The following is a 21,371-nucleotide window of genomic DNA, read 5'->3' as shown; positions in this document are numbered from 1 at the left end:
AATTCGCCCTGGAAATCTGATCAGCACTCATGGAATGCCTCTTGTCCAATCAAATTACCTGGTCCCTTTATGACGTTGAACCCAGTGTGCACTCCGGCGCTCTCAGAGCGAATTTACGAACGCACCCTGCATTGCTTACATATCTTCACTGCGGAGTTCGACAGAAACATTGTAACATAATTACAACAAGTTGTAAAATGATTTGGGGGGCCAATATCTTTAGCTAGCTCAAGTAACTAGCTTACTATGTTGTCTTAATAGTTGGTAAAAGAACAGGATTAAAATAAATATATATAAAATAATGTATATGAGCAATAACATATCCTGGGCTTGCTGCAGCAAGCACAATAACAACCAACTTGTCCGTCTGAAGCTACAATACTGGGATCATTCGTGATTGGGCTACAGGCAGTCAAATACTAGGCGAACGTGTGTGTAGGACACAAATAAACTTGGATTTCATGTATTTTAAGTGGCATCTTTGTAATCATGACGACGTAGACATGTCTAAGAATGCATTTCACCATGTAGATTCCCAATATAGTGAAAATACCACCGCTCATCCGTGATCAGACTTAACTGGGGTGCTGCAGCTGAAGAGTATCAAATAGAGTGCAAAAAAACAGCATCTGCACACTCTCTGTGCAAAAAACTATGTTTATTGCGAGCTTTCGGTCTCCAGGCTACCAGACAATGTAAACAACAGCTGTATGACGAGTTTGTATGACGCAGTTTGACGAGGCTGAAGAGACGCGCAAGGCATTTGGGGGATTCAGTAGTTTCCAGTCATATCGTACAATAATTCAGAAAATATAGTATACATACCAAATTTCTCGCATTCTCAAATCTCGCATACTGTACAGTGTGAACGCTCTCGCATACTCAAATCTACGTCATATCTTGTATGAGTAGTATGCTAGTATGCCATTCCGAACACAGCCTAAGTGTGTCCCATTCCAGTGTCACACGCAGAACCCCCCCCCTCCTCTCGATTCCAGTCCAACACTCCTGGAAAACAATGGTTCTATGTCAAAACAGGATTCTTCAGCTGTCCCTGAAGGAGAACCCATTGAAGAACCCTTTCTGCTCAAGGTTCTCGATGGAACCCACAAGGTTCTACATGGAACCCAAAAGGTTCTCTGTGGAACCCAGAAGGTTCTCCGTGGATCCCACAAGGTTCTACTACATGGAACTCAAAAGGTTCTACTACATGGAACTCAAAAGGTTCTCCGTCGATCCCACAAGGTTCTTTGTGGAACCCAGAAGGTTCTACGTGGAACTCAAAAGGTTCTATGTGGAACCCAGAAGGTTCTCCGTGGAACCCACAAATGTTCTTCAGAGGGTCCTCTCTCCCACAGAGACAGCCCAATAACCCTTTCGGAACCCTGTTTTCAAAGAGTGTCGTTAAATGGATCATGACCCCCCCCCCCTCCCCTCGCATGATCAATATGTACCTGTTGACTCCATCTCAAGTTCTATAACTTCCGATATTTTGTTTCAGTGTTACATATTATGTGTGTATACATTTGTGTGTCTACATGTACTGTATGGCGTGTGTGTGTGTGTGTGTGTGTGTGTAATGTGCGTGTGTGTCTGTGCCACTGTGTGTGTGTTACAGTTCATATGTGTGTGTGTGTGTGTGTGTGTGTGTGTGTATGTGCGTGGTCTTGTGTGTTAGTGTGTTATATTCCTGTTAAGACATCCAGCTCTCCTTTGCTTTCCAAGCCATTCTTTGTAGTGAGAGATTCTCTAGCCTCTTCTTCCTGCTGCATCTCTCTCTCCTCATCCTGGTTACCGTGGCGACTAGCTGCCAGCCTGACCCTCACAAATCTGCCATTCACATAAATCCTCTCAGATATCTTAGAAAAACTATAGAAAGTCTTCTTTCTTCTCTTCTCTTTTTTTCCCATTGGACGAGCTCCCACACATTTTTTACCCCTCAATTTTTTTCTTCTTCTTCTATTTTTTTTTTGTCCCCCCCTCTTTTTTTGTAGCAAAAGAGAAAGAATGAGAAATCGGCAAACAGGTTCAGCAGCTCCCCCAACCTGCGGGCCCTGGAGTCTGCGGGCCTGGGCCCCGGCCTGGGCGTGGTGGGGGGCGGGGTGGGCCTGGGGGGGGGGGTGAGCGGGCACGGCCAGCAGCAGCAGCAGCCCCCGCCCCCCCAGCCCAACCGCCTCGAGCCCATCCCCAACTCCCCCATTCACAACCTCGAGCTCAACACGAGCAAGCCTCTGCCCCCGCCGACCCCCCCGGCTGAGCCCAAGAAATTCATGAGGTGAGCCGCCGCCCCCCTCCACACACTCTCTCTGTCATCTGCCTGCCGCTCGCCCGCCATTGGACGCCCTTCCGTCCAATCATAAGGCCCGGCCTTTAAAGCTTTCTTAAGGCTGCTCTGGTTGGGTGATGTCACCCCCCTGCTGGCTGGTCTGGGGTCAGCGGGGGGTAGGTGGAGGGGGGGGTCTGGATCTGGGGAGGGAAGGCTGGTCCCAGATCAAAGCCTTGGGGCCTCTTCACCCCCCCCCCCAGAGCATTTACAGTGGGGTGCAAAAATGTGGGCACCCCTAGTCAAAATGCCTTTTACAATTAATATCTAACTGAAAAGAGGAAAATCTAACCTCTGAATGGTCTAAAGTTAAACATGACATCACACGTTTCATCACATTTTAAAGCAAGATTTAAAAAAAAGGAAAAAGGCCTTGTGCAAAGGTTTGGGAACCCTGTCAGCTAGTACTTTGTAACTCCTCCTCGGGCAACTATAACAGCTTGCAATCGCTTCCTGTAGCCAGCTAAGAGTCTTTCAATTCTTCTTTTGGGAATATTTTCCCATTCTTCCTGGCAGAACACCTCTAGCTCAGAAATATTCTTTGGCCTTGTTGCATGCACAGCATGTTTGAGATCTCTCCACATATTTTCAATAATATTCAAGTCTGGGGACTGTGATGGCCATTCCAAAACCTTCATCCGTTTTTTCCTGGAGGTACTTCATGGTTGATTTTGAGGTATGCTTCGGGTCGCTGTCTTGCTGAAATACCCAACCTCTCTTCAACTTCAATTTCTGGACTGACCTTCGAACATTAGCCTCTAGAATGTGTTGATATTTGGTTGAATCCATTCTTCCTTCCACCCTCACAATATTGCCTGTGCCCCCAGCTGCTACACAACTTTCTGGCAACTCTGCCATGTAGTACTCTGCCATGTAGGTCTTTGTTGTTTAAGGTACGCTGTATTGTTGTCCTGTGAACAATTAGACCGGTGTCTGCTACTCTTTTTTACAGCTCTTTTGCAGTGATGTGTGAGTTCTTCTGAGCATTTCTCACCAGATCTCGGGCCATTCTATCAGAAATCTTTCTTGGTCTTCCAGATCTTGCCTTGACAATTGTTCATTTTTTTTTTCCATTTTCTGATGATGTTTCAGTGGAAATGGGTAGTTTGAAATGTTGCAAGAGTTTTTTTGTAGCCTTCTCCTTGATGGTGGAAGTGAACTATCTTCATTCTGACATCCTTGGACAACTGTTTAGAGGAACCCATGGAGCCACCGCAGTCAAATACTTTAGAAGGGATGGAGTTACTTCAGAATATATAGTTCAACCCTGGAATTATATTCACCTGACTCATTGAAGCCCTAACGAGTAAATCACCTTGGTCTGGGCCTTAGTAATCATCTTCTCAAAAGGTAACAAAGAATAATCCAAAAGGGTTCCCAAACTTTTTGCACAGGGCCCTTTTCCTTTTTTATCATTTAAAAACTCTGAAAAATGAAAATAAAAAGAAACCTTGCTTTACAATTTGCAGAAAGGTGTCATGTTTACCTTTGTAGCATTTAGTGTTCAGGTTAGCTTTCAATCACTTGGAGATTAATTGTAACAGAGATTTAAACCAGGGGTGCCCAAACGTTTTCACCCCACCTGTACTGTAAATTACAGGCATCTCCTTAGGGATAGATACACCATCTATTTATCTATATATCTATATATCTATATATCCATCCCTCTGTGGGCTTCAGTCTTTGGAAGAAACCCCTCAATGTGAACCCCCCCCCCCGAGAGTTCACCTCAGGATCCTCTTGATTCGTATTCCCTCTGAAGGTACCTGGGTTTCTGTCCTGCAGTCTCACTAGGCTTTGATTCTCCCCCCCAGGTCCTCTCTCACCCCCCCCCCCCCGCCAAGGGCATCAGTAGCTTCACATGAGGGGTTGCTTTCAAACACAGAACAAAGGGAACAGGAATCGGCTCACGCCAATGGTGACGCTCAGATCTGCCCCCTACTGGACATTACACACAGGATATGACACACATGATATGACCTACAGGATATGAGATACAGGATATGACCTACAGGATATGACATACAGGATATGACATACATGATATAAGCTTTGAAAATGGCATTGGAATGCAACAGGAGCATGTAAACCCTCCCCCCCTCCCACCGTCCACCTGCTCTCCACCCTGTCCCCCCTCCCTGTCCCTCCTTCCCTCCCTGACCCCCCGCCCTCCCCCCTGTCCCCCCGCCTCCCCCCTGTCCCCCCCCACCCCCCTGTCCCTCTGCCCTTCCCCCCCTCCCTGTCAGTCTTAACATGCTACATGCTAACAGGAGTGAGCATGCTAAGGCGCTGCGTGTCTCTCTCTCTGTGTCTCCTCGTTTCTGTGTGTTTGGTTGTTCCGGAAGTTATACAACTGGTTGTTGTTGTTGTTGTTGTTGTTGTTGTGGTTGTGTTAAACCCTTCATCCTCATTGGCTGTCCGGCATGTTGCACCCGTTCTTGTATTGATGTGTGAACATGTCTGGTTGATGTGTGAACATGTCTGTTTTTTTACTATTTTTACTCCATCTGTGAATAGAAGACATGTGTATGACTATGTACTGTTCAGTGTGTGTGTGTGTGTGTGTGTGTGTGTGTGTGTGTGTGTGTGTGTGTGTGTGGGGGGGGGGGATGTTTCCAGTTATGATACCTTTACTGTGTCTTCCTGGTCAATAAATGCCTTTGCTGCCTTGCTGCTGCTTCCTGCTTGGTGGTGTGGTCAGCTGTGGCAATGCAGCCTACACACACACACACACACACACACACACACACACACACACACACACACAGACATGTAACGTGTCCTGTGGAACACACACACACATCTGTCATGTGCATGTTGTCATGATGCTACAGTGGAGTTTTGCTGCTGTATAGCTCTGCTCTGTACTGTTCAGTTCAGTTTCACTCTGAGCGTTGTGTGTGTTTGTGTGTGTGTGTTCGTGTGTGTTATTGTGTGTGTGGTCGTATGTGTTATTGTGTGTGTTATTGTGTGTTGTTGTGTGTGTTACTCTGTGTGTTACTCTGTGTGTTACTATGTGTTTTATTGTGTGCGTTGTTGTGTGTGTTGTGGTTGTGTGTGTGGCCATGTGTGTTATTGTGTGTGTTGTTCTGGGCTGTGGACTCGTTCGGCTCAGGAGGCCTGTGTGCTAGAACACAAATGTTTCAGGAGTCGGAGGAGAAAACTAGATCATTCAAAGTTCATTATTTTAGCACAGCAGCTTAGTGTCAACCCCCCCCCCCCCATAAAGTTAGTTAGCGAACAGGCATGCAAGAGGAAAAGCAGAAGGTAGCTGGCTAGCAGCCACTGCTAATTGGGTTGTATTGACAGGACGAATCCAGGACCGGGAAGTGAATTTGGAAGTAGGAAGTGTTCTGTTGTGCAACACATTAACTGTAAACATACATACATATTATCTACATCCCAGGGGAGGCTAGTGGAGGTAGGAATCGGAGTACAGGCTCATTGTGATGCATGGAACAGAATGAGGAACGGTATCGAACACTTCTCATTCCGTTCCATGCATTACAATGAGCCTGTCCTCTGATTTCTACCTCCACCAGCCTCCCCTGACACATGTACATACCAACATCTGTTTCCCCCTATGGAAAACACAAGCCTGAACATGTATTTCTTCTTCTGCGGTGCTTCTGAGAGTATTGATTTCTCTGCTGTTGGAGTGGGCCAGGGAGACTGTAGAGAGAGTTATGGTGATGATTGGAGCATTATGCATGCTCAGCTGAGCGTTAAATTGGCTCATTTTGGAGTGGAGTCCACTGGGACTGGCTGGCAGGCAGGATCAGAGAGGATAGCTAGGATAGAGGAAGTTAGGATGGCTCTCAAAGTTAGGATAGCTCTCAAAGTTAGGATAGTTCTCAAAGTAAGGATAGCTCTCAAAGTTAGGATAGCTCTCAAAGTTAGGATAGCTCTCAAAGTTAGGATAGCTCTCAAAGTTAGGATTGCTCTCAAAGTTAGGATAGCTCTCAAAGTTAAGATAGCTCTCTGAGTTAGGGTGATAACTTCTGCACAGGAGGACAGGGGGGTGACTGTAAGGTCAGGACTTGGCTCTCAGATCGTTGGCGTGTAATTTGGTCTTATGGCCATCATCCTATAGTCTCTTATACATCCACTAGTATAGTCTCTTATACATCCACTAGTGACATTGTTTACGTTTTCAGTGACAGACTTTGCAGCATAGCAGTGTAGATGTTGTAATTTGACTTGACAACTGTAGAAATAGCAGCGGTAGGAAATGACAACTTCAAAGTGTTCCCAGAGTAACAGTGTTTTTCCAAGCCTAGAGATTCCACCCCATTAGGTTGTTGAATGCGATCTAGAATATGAAATTATGACATAATTCAGTAGATATGAGACCTGTCAGAGAGGCACAGGCTTCATGCAGGCTGGGAATCTGATCTAATGTCTGATTAAGAGTCCTTCTCCCTCTCACCCTTTCTCTCTCCCCCCTCTCCCTCTCACTCTCTCTCTCTCCCCCCTCTCCCTCTCCTCTCTCCTCTCTCCCTCCTCTCTCTCCTCTCTCCCTCCTCGCTCCCCCTCTCTCCTCTCTCCCCCTCTCTCTCTCCTCTCTCCCTCTCCTCTCTCCCTTTCACCCTCTCTCTGACTCTCCTCCTCTCCTCGTCTTGGGCTCTGCTCCTATTTTTCGTCCTCTTTTCCTCTCCATCTCTCATCCCCTCTTCTCCTGTCCACCTCAACCCCCATTCATCTTCTCCTCTCCCCCACCTGTCCTCCCACTCCTCCTCTCATCCTCCTCTCCTCTCCTCTCCTCCTCCTCTCATCCTCCTCTCATCCACGTCTCCTCTCCTCCTCCAGACTCTCGGACTTGAAGCCCTTCCTTGAAAGGAGAAACATGCTTCGCCCCTTGCAGAACTGACACTGCGGGCTTATAGGCCAGGCATCTGTCAATCAATCACCCAGACAGACAGACAGACAGACAGACACACAGACAGACAGACAGACAGACAGACAGACATTCCTTGAAAGGAGAAACATGCTCTGCCCCTTGCAGAACTGACACTAAGGGCTTAGAGGCCAGGCATCTGTCAATCAATCACCCAGACAGACAGACAGACACACACAGGCAGACAGACAGACAGACAGACAGATCTATGTTGTACTGAATAAAAGCCTCATGATAGAGCACAGATGTGTGTTGGTGTTTTATTGTAGATTGAATTGTATTGAAGACATCGATGTTCCCAGCCAGAGCTGTGAAGGTTCAGGATGTTCCCAGCCAGAGCTGTGAAGGTTCAGGATGTTAAATCATTTAACGCTAAACGTTCAGAAAATCCTTGATGACCTTGGTTGAAGAGCAAGCCCAGTAGTACAGACGACAAACTAGACAATGGCTCAGATTCTGGTCCCTCTGGGTCCCCGTCATAGTCCCTGGGGAACACTGCACCGCTCTTTCAGAGACAACAGAGTCTGCAGAGAACAAACACTATTTTAAAGCAGGATTTTAATAGATTCACAGCCCACATATTTGTTAAAGCAAAGATGTGACCTACCCCCAAGGTCTCGCGTCTGAGAGGAATGAAGGGCGTTGTGTGCAGCTCTGGCGCTAACTAAGGAGCTAACTAAGGTGCTAACTAAGGCGCTAACTCTGACAGGGAAACAGAGAGGACGGGGTTAGAGAGGGATTATGCCAACAGCGGCGTCCTGAGTGTTGGTATTGCTCCCAGGGAAGCATTTGCATTTAAGAGCAACAACAACAGATCATCACAACTGTATTATACCTCATCAAACTCTCATCATGCCGCTTCCTCAGAGTCTGGCTCCTGGAGAACAGATGCAATAACACACACACACACACACACACACACTCACACACACACACTCACACACACACACTCACACACACACACACACACACACACACACACACACACACACACTCACACACACACACACACACACACACACACACTCACACACACACACACACACACACACACACACACACACACTCACACACACACACACACACACTCTCACACACACACATCATCACATTAGCATAAAACCCAAAAAAAAAAAAAACCCGGAGGTGCAATAAGCTGAGGGCTCCTGTTGATCTTAAAAGTAGGAAAAAGTTAGTTTTTTGGTTTATCACCCTAAGACACAGACACACACACAGAGAGAGTGAGAGAAAAAAAAAATGTGTGCTTATATCCAGCAAAAAAAATGTGTGCTTATATCCAGCATTCTGAATAAGGATGTGTTCAGACCATAACGTTGTTGTCTAACAGTTGTGGTTGTGGTTGTTGTTGTTGTTGTTGTTGTGGTGATGTGCCCCCCCCGCTGCAGCCCTCCTGAGACAGAAGAGTCACCTGCCGGGTCACCTGACCCCCAGCGCCAGGAGTGGTTCGCCCAGTACTTCACCTTCTGACTCCGCCCTCCTTCTGACTCCGCCCTCCCAACAGCATGTCAACCAAACAAACTATACTGAGAAAAAAAACAGACAAAAAATAAATAGATATTATATTATTATTATTATTATTATTTATTTTCAACACTCCATTGCCATTCTGTTGATTATTTAATTATTATTACTTCACTGTGAATGGGTTCCTTATTGTTTGTACAGTGACGATATGAGTATGTTTGGCGTTTTATTTTTCGCAGTTTCTCTAAAGAGTGGTGCATTATTGCTGCTAATGATCATTTGTTGGAGTCGGTATACAGTAAAAGTGTCCTCTCCCTCTCTATCCCTCTCCCCCGCTCTCTCCTCTCTCTCTCTCTATCTACCTCTCTCTCCCTCCCTCTCTCTCTCTCTCCCTCCCTCTGTCTACCTCTCTCTCTCTCTCTGTACTCTGTTTTAGAATGGCACTGTAATGACATTTTGTTACATAAGCAATTTTGGTAGAATTAAACTGTTTGTATGGTTATCTCTCAACACAGAAATAATGATGTCTCACCAATTTTAAAAATAAATTGCATATTTTATATTTATATTATACTGTGTATGCTTAACTAATAAATAATTATTGTGACATTTACTCCTGCGTGTGTTTGTCAATTATGATTGTGTGGCATATCTGGTGAATTAATGTTTTATGATTAGAATGTTGTTTCATGGGAACAGTGATGACTCCAAAAACAATCCACCCTGATCTTTAATCAAAACCACAAGTGATAGAAGTTTTAAAACGTTTGATTGATTGATTGATTGATTGAAAACTTTATTAGAAGATTTGCAGAAGTAGGTACATGAGAGTACATATTACATACAAGGTCAACTAAAAGGATAAAAACCCAAGAAAGCCACTGGCTTATTTCAATTGGGGTCCTTGATTTTCTAGATTAGATTGCAGTTATGTTATGCCTAATGTTTATCTCGGTCAAAGGCGAGTTGTGCGAAGTAACGTGTTTAGATGCAGGCGGCGCTACTCAACACACGGCATGTCGCCCGGTGGGCGGGACAGGGGTTCGGGATGTTCCAACTGAGAGCAGACCGGGGGGGGTGTCAACCCCTTCTCACTCCCCCGACCGGTCTCGGAGAATACCACATGTAACGTTTTCAGCGGAATTTTAGAGAGTTTTTGCTCCTTCAATTAAACCTGTAGTGAGTATTTTACGGCCCAGCCACGATGTTTTCCTCCTGTTATTACGCTCTCACCCCCCCCGGGAGAGACAGAGGTGGTGAATCCAGCGGGAAGATCAAAGCGTCCCGGTTCCTTCAACGTTTGGTCCAAGTTTGAGCAGCCTGTCCAAGTTTGTGTCCGCGTATGTTTGGGACAGTTAACCGACATTAAACAGGGTATGTTACAGTACAACTATACTGAATGTTTGCTAAAACTGAACTTAGACCGTAGTTATATCCGACTAGGAGCTGCAGAGACGGTACTGGAGAACCTTATATAAACCTTATATCGGACTATGAGCTGCATGACTACTGGAGAACGACCCGTTGTTCGCTACAAAGCTAGCACAACACAACAAGCAGGACACAACAACGTTTCTAAAGTTAGCCATTTAAAAAAAAGTTCTAGTTCTGTCTGGCTTCTAAAGCCAACATTGTTTCAGTTTCCTAACACAAAGTCGTCGTTTGTACGACTTCAATCTGAAACACTGTCGACCAGCGACCAACATCATGTCGTTGCTGTCATAACACAGGGCCCACGTGGGTTTGACGTACAGCTACTGTGTTGACATTACATGTCAGATGTCTCATGTCAGGAGGCTTCACATAGCCAGGGCTGACTGTAATGAATGTTTAAATGTAATGCATCATACTGTGTACACACACACACTGAGACAAACACAGGCACACACACACACAGATACACAGACCCAGAGACACACACACACAGACCCAGTCTGAACACCATGTTGCCCCTCCAGGCCCTCCTGAGCAGTGATGCAGCTCAGCCCAGACCAGGAGGCCCTGGTGGGGCAGGTGCTCGAGGCGTACGTGGCAGAGCACCACAGAGATGACCTCCTCCGCATGCTCCAGCAGGCGGACCCCGGCGCCCACTACCCCGTGGTGGTGGACGCCATGACGCTGTTCGAGGCCAACATGGAGGTTGGTGAGGCCTTCAACGCCTGTCCTGGCCAGGTGCTGACCCTGTTCGACCGGGCGCTGCAGCGCGCGGCCCAGGCCGTCTCTTCCCCCTCGCAGACCGGAGGTGACGGGGTCAAACACAACCTGCACGCCAGGATCACAGGTACGCCACATGTACACTACGACCACAGGTACTCTACGACCTACAGGTACACAACAGGTACACTAGGACCACAGGTACACTACAGGTCAGTGTTTCCTCCAGGAATTTTTCCATTGGTGGCGGATAGCCCTTGCGCGCGAATTTTTTTCGCGTGCACGCGCGCTCAAAACAACGATATTTTTTATTTTATTTTTTTTTCAAAACAACGCGCGCTCAAAACACAGCCAAAACTAGAGGATGGCCAAATTTTTTTTAATGAATATACAGAATATAAACTTGTGACTGACAGTCACATACACACACACAAAGATCATCAGCTATAATATAATACGAAGTAGGCCTACATGAGCACAAAAGCGGCTAACGTTACTGATTAACTGTTTACTGTAGTGCAGAGAGATGGTAGTCGTAGGCGGCGTATCAAATGACAAAGCTAAACGTTTAATGAAGGACATGAACGATTGTCAACAACACACTCAAGCAGTAAATAGAACAGTCTAAACAACTTGGGTACTACGCAATCAACTGCGGACGGAACAATACTCTCAACCTATAGTTCCGTGCGTGAATTATGTCAACCCACCACATTACAGAAGTAAAATCACAGTCAGATGGAGCATTCGGTAAACAGCTGAGTATCAGCTGAGTTAAAGAAAACAAACTCTTACCTTTGATGAGACCCACATGAGCCCTGTTTTCCCGTACTTCTCCCGTGTGTCTCTTATTGTCCAAATGTTCCCTGAATTTTAGCTGCATGTTTTTCCAGCATGTAATTCCGTTGTCAATAAAAAAATCGTCTCCCCTTCTTTTCCCCTTGACAATACTGTGTCATTGCTAAAGTGACGGCACATAAGAATCGTTTTTTGACTTGCTAATGTCTGCTAACGTAGCACTTGAAACTGGCGCCGTTCTCTGGACTGCAGCTGCTCCCGCGTTAGCATTAGCATCCATCTTTTCTTCTCCCTTCTCATCGTCACGAGCTCAAATGACACTTGTCGGCCGATCTAACTCTTAACACTCACTTACAGGACTTCTGACACCATGTCGTGTTATTCTATTAAACATACACGTGAGTCCTTCTGTATTTCAATGTAAGTGTCTTTATTTGAACTCGCTCTGTAAGCTCTACAATACCGGTCTCTTGTTGTCTCGTCGTAACCTGCCCACCTGACCTGGGGGGTATTCCATCAACGTCGCTAAAGGAAAATCCTGGCTTATTTTTGATCACTCTCGCGAGACCTATCAGAATATGCCTGGATATTTTTAAGAACTCTCGCGAGATTTATCAGACTAAACCTGGATTTTCCCTTTAGCGATGTTGATGGAATACCCCCCTGATGTCACTACGGTGGCCTGTACACAATAACAATAATACCACAGTTCACATTTAGACCAATCAGGAGCCCTTGTGTCACGTCGACAACTGAATGTCATTAATCAGATTTTGGATCAGCGGTTAGAGAGAGATGGGCGTGGATTTAGGTGCACTTTTAGTCAACATCCATTATAGCGCTGATCTAGGATCAGATATATTTTAATCAGCTAAAATGTTCAGATTTATTTTATAATTTTTTTGAGAACTTTTTTTTTTTTTTTTGTGGACTGAATCAATTCGTGGCGGAGGAAATTCATTCGTGGCGGCCCGCCACCAATAAATGCATGTAGAGGAAACACTGCAGGTACACTAGGACCACAGGTGCACTACGACCTACAGGTACACTAGGACCACAGGTACACTACGGCCTACAGGTACACTACAATCTACAGGTACACTACAGGTACACTAGGACCACAGGTACACTATGACCACAGGTACACTACGATCAATAGTTAATTTAATTTTGGAATTAATATCTGTTTTATAGGGTCTCTGTTTTCTATAGGAATCAATTGCAGACCGTGTGGATCAGGCTGTCATTACACACCCTCCCTCATGGTAACCTAGGCTGGGTTGCACCAACATCGTTTAAATTAATCCTGGTTTAGGCTTAATCGAGGTTTATTAAATCCAGCCTTAAACTAGGTTTAAACTTAATCAGAGACGGGTTGTACATCATCATTTTAATCCTGGATTAGTTAAACCTAGTTGAAACCAGGATTAAAGTAGGATTAATTTATTTTCAGTGTCCGGCATCTTGGATTCAGACGAAATGTAAAAAAAAAATCATGATGTAGGCTAGATAAATATGGCCCCAGATAAATTATAGATAGCATCTCGCACTTAAATAGCATTGAGGTATATGCAGGCTCTCTAGTCAGCTATAGGTTTTATCTTGCCATGACCATTTTATATTAAAAAAGCTGCTAGCATGTTTAATTCACTAATGCAAATGTTACCGAGGTGACTAGTTAACTAGCCAAACAAAGCCACGTCACATCATCACATCATCTAAAGTGGTGATAAATTCCATAACTGGATACTAATTTGTTTCCAATCATAGCTAGCTAGCTAGCTTACTTACTACTTATCAAATGTATCAAAAGACCTCTGCAACTCATAAATTGGCAGTAATTGGCAGTAATCAACATTAATATAGGCATTGATTAACAACAATTGAACAGTTTCTGGGTGATTGTGGACAGTATTGAACACTTTGTGTCGACATCAGACAAGAAGACATGCATAAAAACATGATTTAACATGGGCGTCAATGGGAAATTGTGGCATCACCAGTTTCAGTATTTTTCAATACTTTCCACCACTTGGATTTCTTAAGACTTTTGATATGTTATGAAGGACATATCCATGAGACTAGGACAGTTGAAAGAGTTTCTGTTGCAATTTGTCTGAGGTCATATTGTATAATGCCTGTACTAAATGCGAGCTGCTATGGGGAGCCGGTGAAGGGCGCGGAGGAGAGGGGAGACTTTGGTGATGTTGAACACCAGACGGCCGTTAGCATCCTGGATGAGCTGCAGAGGTCTTTTGATACATTTGATAAGTAAGTATGTAAGTTAGCTAGCTAGCTAGCCAGCTATGATTGGAAACAAATTAGTATCCAGTTATGGAATTTATCACCACTTTGGCTGATGTGACGTGGCTTTGTTTGGCTCGTCAACTAGTCACCTCTAGGGTTGGGTATCGTTTGGGTTTTATCCGGTAACCGATACTTTAAAAACGGTACCGGTACCGAAACGGTACTTAATTCGGTACTTTTGATTTTTTTAAATGACATATATATATATATATATATATATATAATAATATAATAACACGGTCGACAACATTAAACAGCTTTTCACTTTTTTATTGCTGAGGCACAATATATATTAGTTTAATATACACTCAAATTAAAATAAATGAAAATAAAACTCCTGAGCCTTGGGGACTCCATTAAGCTGGGGGTGCCTATCGTTGGTACTGATGTCGAATACGAGTACACACTTGTTCGGCAGCCCCTCAAGGACATCAGAATATTCTTAGAAAAGGGATCTAGTGAAGAGGCCTGCATAGCCCCCAGAACCAAGAAGACCAAGAGGAAATATAACTGATGAACTGGAGCTATGTCAAGATAAAAGCTATAGCTGACTAGCGAGCCGGCATCAACCTTAATGCTATTTAAGTGCGAGATGCTATCTATAATTTATCTGGGGCCATATTTATCTAGCCTACATCATCATTCTTTTTACATTTCGTCTGAATCCAAGATGGCGGACACTGTAAATAAATTAATCCTGGTTTAAACTAGGTTGAACTAATCCAGGATTAAAATGATGATGTGCAACGCGTGATTAACTTTAAACCTAGTTTAAACCTGGATTTACTAAACCTGGATTAAGCCTAAACCAGGATTACTTTAAACCAGGTTGGTGCAACCCAGCCTTAGAGGTTTAGATTTAAACCAGGATTAAATTAAACTAGGTTTAAGCTAGGTTTAAAGTTTGGTGCAACAGGATTAGTAGATTTAGAAGCCTTGATTTAAACCAGTTTAAAAGTTAAACCACGTTGGTGCAACCCAGCCCTAGTGTCTGATGTGTTGTCATGGTAACCTAGTGTCTGATGTGTTGTCATGGTAACCTAGTGTCTGATATGTTATCATGGTTACTTAGTATCTGATCTGTTGTCATGGTAACTTAGTATATGATGTGTTGTCATGGTAACTTAGTATCTGATGTGTTGTCAGGGTAACCTAGTATCTGATGTGTTGTCAGGGTAACCTAGTATCTGATGTGTTGTCAGGGTAACTTAGTGTCTGTGTTCGTTTTCATGTTTCAACATTCTGCTCTAGAATACGCAGTCTATATCTCCCCCTGTCTAGTTATCTTTCGCTCTCTATCTCTTTTTCTCTCTCTCTCTCTCCCTGTCTAGCTCTCTCCCTGTCTAGCTCTCTATCTCTCTCTCTCTCTCTCCCTGTCTCTTTCCCTCTCTCTATCTCTCTCTCTTTCTCTCCCTGTCTAGCCCTCTCTCTCTCTCTCTCTCCCCCCCTCCCCCCGCCCAACTGTACGGAGGCTGCATTTCAAACATGAATTCTCTTTCTCTCAATGAGAAAATTCACATAAAGAAGCTCCACTCTGGAGTCGCTGAGGGAGATGGGGAGACGTCAGCGCATGAGAGGATGGCTCCTTTATTAGTCTAGTGGTAACATGTAGGAATATCTCCTTTATTAGTCTAGTGGTAACATGTAGGAATATCTCCTTTATTAGTCTGTAGTGGTAACATGTAGGAATATCTCCTTTATTAGTCTAGTGGTAGCATGTAGGAATATCTCCTTTATTAGTCTAGTTGTAGTGTAGAGGCTTCTTAACAATCCAAATAGTCTCTACATGGGTGAGTCGTACGTTCCAACAAAGAGTTCCAAAAAGGCAAAGTGACGCATGTATAAAAATGAACACATGCTTTTATTTCCTCAAAAGTGAATATATCAGCATTATCCATTACTAACAATCCTGTCAGAAAAGTCTATCACTGTCCACAACTGTCGATTACTGTTGAACTGTTGTTGAAACTTCCCTAACATTCCCTTTCCTATATCCCCAATATTCATTCATCCCAACCACCAGGGGGGATTTGACCACAAGGCACAATCTAAATAACATACAATAGGGAATATAGATGTAGAAGCAAATATTATCATAATTAAATTAAAGCAATCAATATCATAAGTCAATCATTCAAAATTGATATTAGAAAATTAACATAAACAACATGTAGGGCTACATGGCTCCTACAGGTAGCATGTAGGAATATCTCCTTTATTAGTCTAGTGATAGCATGTAGGAATATCTCCTTTATTAGTCTAGTGATAGCATGTAGGAATATCTCCTTTATTAGTCTAGTGATAGCATGTAGGAATATCTCCTTTATTAGTCTAGTGATAGCATGTAGGAATATCTCCTTTATTAGTGTAGTGGTAGCATGTAGGAATGTCTCATTTATTAGTCTAGTGGTAGCATGTAGGAATATCTCCTTTATTAGTCCGCAGTAGAGTTGGGACGATTCACCGATTTGCATCGGTGTATCGATGCAAGGGTCTGCGATGCAGTTAGGGTTGCCACCCGTCCCTTAAAACAGCGTTTCTCAACCTTTTTTCAGTCACGGCACCCTTCAAAAGTCGATAAAATCTCAAGGCACCCCAGTCTAAAATATAGCTATTCAAAAACGACACTGCATCACCCAGACAGACCCATACACACACACACACACACACACACACACACACACACACACACACACACTCTCAGCGGCTATTGATACAAATAAAAGTTGTATTATTATTATTATTATTGAGAGAGAGAGGAGGGAGTGAAAATGGCAAGTGTGCATCAAAGGCATCAGGCACGTAACCGTGCTGTATAAACATGACACAGTGACCGAACAAACGCGGGAATTTATGGAACACATTCATTTTCATATTCCCACATTTGATTGGAAACACCTATCCAGTCCATTCAACGTAAACACCGGGGATGCAGAGTTATTAAGCCAGAAAATGCGTCTCTCTCTCTCCCGCTGCGCGCATCCTTGTCTGGAAGTATTAAATTCATTGCATGAAAACGAAACCGTGCGTTATTTCCCGAACTTTCCAACCCTGCTTAGCTTCCGAAGTCGGACGAGAGAATAATGTCACCGATCATCCATATAGAACAACCACCTCCGTACGCTGCCGGCGAGCGAGACTGCCCTGCCCGATCGTACCCTTTTTCGGGAGCGGGGAACATAGGATAGGACCCTTTTACATGTCATTGATTTGCCTTCCAATTGTACAGTCAGACAGCAGGACCTTTGCTATCTCTTTTGCAGCTTGTGGGCCTAGCATGTTATTAACTATTGCTGTGCATGCTGGCAATATTACGGACTCGGCTATAGTGTGTGGCTTCTTCGCCTTAGCAATAATTTCGGCTACGAGGTAGCCTCCAACGCTTTATCAGAAACGTTGGCGCACTTCATCATTACCTGTTCTGGACGGCTATGGTGACTTTTCATCCGAACAAAATATTCAGCATCCTTGCTAGCTTGTGATGGATGATCTGTTGTCAGTTTGTCATGTTCCATGATTCTGCTTGTTTGCTTGTTCATTGCTCTCGAAAATGTCTTTGCGCGGTAAATGAAAAAACAATGCAGGCTAATTGCAGACACACTGACCTTACGCTGAACCCGGTATTGACATTGTGACATGGGAAAGGGGCGCGCGAGACAGATTTTGATGATGTATTGCATTTATTTATTTATAGATTTATTCATTCATTCATATGAACGTCAGAATATAGAATTATTTGACGGCACCCCTGAAGAAGCCAGGCGGCGCCCCAGTGTGCCGCGGCACCCCGGTTGAGAAACGCTGCCTTAAAATACGGAATCGTTCCGTATCTGACAGTTAAAAGATGCGTCCCGTTTTGAACCAATACGGAACGCTGTTTGTTCCGTATTTTCAATCCACCCGCATTGCGTGATTCCTCCAATATATCATACAGAGCTGCCAAGTCTTTTATTTGAGAAATTCCTTTAAATAAAGCTACCGGACACGAGTTTCGTGGCATCTTTCTGCACGCGCGTTAACTTGAGTCTGCAATCGAAGCGGGAGGCGCGCGCTGCTGCAAGAACCTGTGTTCACTCGAGCTGCATGAGTCTTAGAACGTAGCAAGCAGTTTTGCCAGATTGGGCTACTTTTGGTCACACTGGACGGGTGGATTCGGCAGCTTTTAGACTGGTTGGGCTGGAAATTGTCAATTCCGTCTGGCAACCCTGGTAGCAAAATATGTGCATACGTATCTGGTAGCCTGGTACTTTCAAATCGCAAGTTGTTTCATCCTCTGTTCTCTTTTTCGGGGTGATGGAGGAGAGATTGGCAGTGAAATATCCATGATGGGACTTTGCTCATCGTCCTCCCTCCTCACACTCATGTTTTTCCCCCTCCATTAATCTTCTGTTATTCAACACGAGTGTGAAAACGGATTGTATCCTTTATCTCAAAGACACTATGGCATACCGTTTCTTAAATAGGCCTATTCACTTAATATTCACTTAATTTGGGTGAGATGATAGGCCTACCGTATTTTCCGCACTATAAGGCGCACTTAAAAGCCTTTAATTTAAAAAAAAAAAACAACGGAGCGCCTTATATATGGATCAATTGGTTAATTGGTTGATCCATACTGGTTGTACACGGCGCTCAAGGCGCTCTGTCAAAATGTTTCAGTACGACTGGTAAACTACAACGCCGCACCGCTTGCAGCATTACGGTAATCAGTAAACACCGGTACTGATGTGCTTACTCACAGTCCCACACCACTTGTGACGGAAAGCGGTCCTTCTTGGTGCTTTCAACTTGAAGTTTTAAAGTACCCACTCGATATAATAAACAACAGTTTAACGATCACTAAACACTTATAATTTGTGTATTGGATTCATTATTCTCGTTTGCCGGAGGCTACCGGTAAGGGAGGGTTGACTTGTAAACATACTTTCGTTTTAGCTCGTGTTCAAAAGCAAGAACTGTGTGTTCATCTAGTTATGTGTAGATATGTGTTTTTAGCATGTCGATGTTCTCCCAGTATGTTGTCATGTTATTAAAATACAGTTGAGACCTTCGTAGCGATGTGTTTTGTTAGCAGCGTTCGTCGCTGTGGCTGCGTTCAGAGTCACTTTTCTCCCATTCAGTGTTCAATCTTTCTCTGATTTGAATGTATGACACATCATTTGAAAGCTTACAATCTGTAGTTTAAGCATGTGTAAAAACTGAAAAATTACGTTGCACATTTCACCAGGAGCTGTCACATATTGGTTGTTGGTTATAATTGTATAGCCTATTGGTTGTTTTCTGGTGTTGTTTTATTGTTTTGCTCTGTTTGTAGTCTACTTGATGTATTTTTATCAGCTGTTAAATCACCACAGCGGTTAATCCACTAATAGAGATAATAGCAGATTGAAAATGCTTGTAGCTAACTACTCTATAGCTCGTGGTCGCAGCTATTGCGAATTGCTATTCACGCGAGTCAGCTGTGAATCACCGCAGGTCCTTGACGCTTGTTGCAAAAATGGATGACGAACGGCTGATACTTGAGGTGGAAAAATATATATTTTTGACAGTGGAGCAGGTAGAACGTTGACGGTGACAACGCTCAGGTGGAGCATGGACAACGGGAAGTTGACACAACACCGATGGAGAGGTGACGCAACGCAGTAGGTGGAGCTTGGGCGTAACGCAACCCCAGTCAAACGTTTGACTGCAGTATCTTCTATTCTATGCGCCTTATAATCCGGTGCGCCCTGTATATGAAAACAGTTCTAAAATAGGCCATTCATTGAAGGTGCGCCTTATAATCCGGTGCGCCTTATAGTGCGGAAAATACGGTACTTTGCAACTTTACAGTTTTGGTAAGTGTTTTTTGTTTCTCTACTGTAACATAATATAACATTGTTATTATTATTATTATTATTATTATTATTATTAATTACAATGTACAATATAAATACAACAATTGGGGGTCCCTCAAAAAAAAATCGGCGCACTGCGCGCGCACAACATCCTTCCCAAAGGCCTCATTCGGACCCAGGAAAAACCCTGGTATGTCCTGTATAACATGATAGCCATCTATGAGCAATGCACTGTATATAAGATGATGACCAAGGGTCTTTCTGCTGTTGACCAAGGGGCTGAGTCCTGTTGATGGGGCCCAATTTTCTTTTAGACTCTGAAGGCTACTGTATTTGTTTATTAAGACTTACATAAATATGATATATTGTCTGAATTTGTCTTGTTTTATCAAATGTTCCAATTATTTTTATTTCTTGTGCTGGTAAAATTGCAGGAAACTAGCACAAATAATTGTGTGGGAGAGAGGGTTTTGCACAGTTTTGGGTCGCTCCACCGCCAAAAAATCTCACTCCAAACTTTCGGTGAAACTTGGCAGCCCTTAAGGCTTTATTGAAACGATGTTTAACTTATGATTTACTAGCACTGTCTGGCGCCCCCACCCCGCCCTTGGGCCCGTGGTGGTCGTGGTCCCGAGTAGGGCTGCAACGATTAGTCGATTAGTCACGACTAATCGATTATGAAAATTCGTCGACGTGAGATGTTGTTGTCGACTAATCGCATAAAAAATTTGTGTTAAAAAAACGGGGCTTTTTTTTTTTTTTTTTTAAACGGGAGCCATGCAAGAATCAGCTGGGTACGTTTTAGCTAACGTTGTTAGCCAACTGGCTAACGTTATATTGTTAGGGTCGTAATGTTTATGTTAGCTTTACTGTTACATGTTGGAAAACAACGTCTCATGGACAGGGCTGTACATGCTATGAGCGTTTGTGCTATTAATTTATTTGCCCTGTGGCACGCATGTGACAGACAGAGGCGCTTGTATGTAACGTTACGTAGCAGGGGTTTTCCATGTTGAAGCCAGGAGAACGCGAGATGAAATGAAGTGAGGGGTGGTCGCTATTAAAATACCAGGTAGTCATGGTGGATGATCATGAATGATGCTTGATAAGTAAATGCTATTTCAATTATGTTGAGTCCACCAGCGAGCTGTCTGTAAGATAAACAGCGCCAAGCGTAGCCTACTAACGTGAGCTGTCTGTAGTCTAGCCAGCAATGCTAGCTAGCCAGTCAACTAGCTCTGTGAGCAGCTGTAGCTTGGCGTAACGTTAGGTTAGATAGCTAGTTAAGCCGGATTTATGCTTCTGCGTCGCCATTTACGCGCAGCGAAAAGCCACACGACTAATCGCGACTAATCGAAAAAATAATCGACAGATTAGTCGACTACCAAAATAATCGTTAGTTGCAGCCCTAGTCCCGAGGAGCGGGGCCCCTACTGCGAGGGGTGTCCCTTATTTCTCTGACTGAAAGGTGGCAACCCTAGATGCAGTGCACCGGTTGGAGTGGAGTGCATCGGATAGAAATTGGGCAGAAATCACGATGCATCGCCTTGTAAAAGCTTTGCATTTCATC

The 21,371-nt window shown here is 44.0% G+C and overlaps 2 protein-coding genes across 2 annotated transcripts in view; both read left to right on the top strand.

Annotated features, from left to right (window-relative positions):
• fam184ab (family with sequence similarity 184 member Ab) overlaps nt 1–8,708 on the top strand; it is a gene marked incomplete at both ends in the record, with an annotated part of 110,256 nt that extends 101,548 nt beyond the window's left edge. The window contains 2 exon segments of the mRNA XM_080550424.1: nt 1,995–2,275; nt 8,627–8,708. Coding sequence (XP_080406550.1) covers nt 1,995–2,275; nt 8,627–8,708 — 363 coding nt within the window.
• A 1,971-nt stretch (nt 8,709–10,679) lies between these two features.
• mcm9 (minichromosome maintenance 9 homologous recombination repair factor) overlaps nt 10,680–21,371 on the top strand; it is a gene marked incomplete at both ends in the record, with an annotated part of 51,098 nt that continues 40,406 nt past the window's right edge. The window contains one exon of the mRNA XM_080525593.1: nt 10,680–10,986. Coding sequence (XP_080381719.1) covers nt 10,680–10,986 — 307 coding nt within the window. The remainder of the gene's footprint in view (nt 10,987–21,371) is intronic.

This window comes from Nansenia antarctica, assembly GCF_963989245.1.
Source record: "Nansenia antarctica genome assembly, chromosome: 1".
Taxonomy (NCBI): Eukaryota; Metazoa; Chordata; class Actinopteri; order Argentiniformes; family Microstomatidae; genus Nansenia; species Nansenia antarctica.
The sequence above is the reverse complement of the archived record's forward strand: the minus strand, read 5'-3'. Positions and strand labels throughout refer to the sequence as shown.